Source organism: Dama dama, chromosome X (assembly GCF_033118175.1).
Source record: "Dama dama isolate Ldn47 chromosome X, ASM3311817v1, whole genome shotgun sequence".
Classification (NCBI taxonomy): domain Eukaryota; kingdom Metazoa; phylum Chordata; class Mammalia; order Artiodactyla; family Cervidae; genus Dama; species Dama dama.
Genome location: NC_083714.1, coordinates 57,872,485 through 57,874,652, shown reverse-complemented (window position 1 = coordinate 57,874,652; position 2,168 = coordinate 57,872,485). Strand labels below are relative to the sequence as shown.

The window sequence follows — 2,168 nt, the reverse complement described above, 5'->3', positions numbered from 1 at the left end:
TTTCCTAGTGTCCCAACTGCTAACACAGGGCCTTCCACAGAGCACAGGCTCCATGAAGGTCTGTGGAATAAATGAGCCAGAGCCGGGCACTCATTAAGTCAGATCAGGTGTTTTGTACTTTCTTAAATAATAACTTGAAAAAATCCAATTGAACAGAGATAGTTTAGCTGTATAAAAGGACATACAAGGAACATAGAGGAACTTACCTCAAATATATTTAATTTCTCAATTCTTACTAAGTAATATCATATTTCCAAAATAGTTATATTCCCATTCCATGGAATCTTGACCAGGGTTACAAAATAAAATCAAAGAGTTCACAATCACTTTTACAAAACAGCAAACTTTTTTTCTTGAACTGGGTGAGCACAAACACACTGTGATCAACGTTATTGACATAGTTAGACACTGAAGCTTATTAAGCCTTCTATTAAAACAAATAACATTTGAAAAATTCCTAAAGGAAACAGAAGTGAATCTCCATGTCATTGTAAAGAACATGATCCCAAAGATGCAGCACAGCATTTCCCCCAACTGGCCCAGGCCCTCACGACAGAGAAGGCAGAAGGAGGGATCAGCCTCCCTTCCTTCGTCCAGGACAAGCTGCTGGATGTGGGTCTGGCTGCTGCTCTGGCTCAGGGCCCCTCTTCCTCCTCCCTCACACCTCTGCACACCAGGGTGGGAAGAACCCGGGACCCCTTCCATTGACCCTGTGCAGATAGTCCTTGACTTGCTGCTTGCTGGTCTCTGCATAGGCCCTGGTACCCCACAGGAACTCATAGTGAGCAGGGTGGCTGTGAGGCACCTGATAGTACTGCAGGTACCCCGCCTGCACCCATATTTGGGTCAGCAGCTCCTTGGGCTCCCCATAGACGTAGTGCTGCATCCCAGCAAATGCCCCCATTCTGCTGAGTTCTCCCCAGACTTTCTCCTCACAGACCCAGTCCCCTGCTAGGAGAATCAGGGTCAGGGCGGAAACCAGTAGGCCAGCCTTTGGCATACTCTGCCCATCCCTCTGCATGTCATTGAGTGTGAGGCGGCCCAGGGTGGGGATCATGACATAGATGTGCTCTCTATGGTCCACCTCTTTTATATCCAGGCCAAAGACCAACTGCAAGCACTGTGTGGCTTTATGAAAGACCACAGGGAAGTGGGCCTGGTTATCCCTGAGGACTGTATTCAGCATTTCAGTCTGGAAAATCGGCTCCTTGGTGCCATACTTGAGGAACACGATCTCGACTAGATCAGCCACCATCACATTCAGAGTCTGCTTGAGAAAGATCTCTGCATCCAGGGCGGCAGAGGAAGATGAGATTGGAGGGGAGGTGGCCAGAGGGGTTGAGGCATCCTCCGCCCCCACCCCCAGGAGCTGCGCCTCCACTGGGCCCTGGGCCTGGATTTGGCCCTGAAAGTGTTCCTCAGGAGTGCAAAACTCATTCATCGGGACCACAGGCATGACGGATGGGGTCTTGTGCCCAGTGGGAGTGTGGCATGGGGGAAATGGAGACCACTGACCTGGGAAAGAGAGAGTGTAAATGGTCCTAGTTGTGAAACACGCCATGGGTGGCTCTGACTGAGGCCACTTTACTGGTCTTCCTTGAGGGCTGCTCTTGGGCGTTACAGGGGTGCTCCTCCTTGGTAGTCAGTCCCCTGTCAACTGAGGAAGAGAAATTTTGGCCCAGGGTGCAGCCAGTACAGCCCAAGGTTCTGGGGCTGACAAGGTGGGGGGATTAAGGCATTTTGAGGTCCCCTCTGTTCTGGGATGGGGAGCCCCTGTGCACAATCAGGGCACCCACCTCACCTTGTCTCCCAGCACTGCCTGGACGTCCTCTGCTCCCTGACCTCAGGACATGGGCCTCAGACCTCTGTGTTTGCCTCCTGTTTCCTGGAGCCCCTGTGAGACAAATGGAGGGGGCACCTCGGGGGGAGACTGTGGCACAGACCTAGGCCTTCTGTGCTGGTAGGAGGGGTTGACTCTGTGAGGTCCCCACAGATCTGGGGTGGGTAGTCCCATTGGGGCTCACGTGTAGTGCTCACTTTTCCACCAGCATGTCCTGGACCTTCCCCTTTGGGGACCTGCAGGGAAATTCAGAACAAGACCCAAATCTGGACAGAAAGTGCTGAGGGGCCCCACATGTGGCCGCACCTGCCTAGGGCATCCCGCAGGT

At 52.3% G+C, this 2,168-nt stretch overlaps 1 protein-coding gene across 1 annotated transcript; it reads right to left on the bottom strand.

Moving 5' to 3' along the window:
• Positions 1-658: 658 nt before the first annotated feature.
• LOC133052678 (melanoma-associated antigen 10-like) lies at positions 659-1,456 on the bottom strand. Its single transcript, XM_061137575.1, has one exon. The coding sequence runs from the start codon at positions 1,454-1,456 to the stop codon at positions 659-661; it is 798 nt and encodes a 265-aa protein (XP_060993558.1).
• Positions 1,457-2,168: the final 712 nt, after the last annotated feature.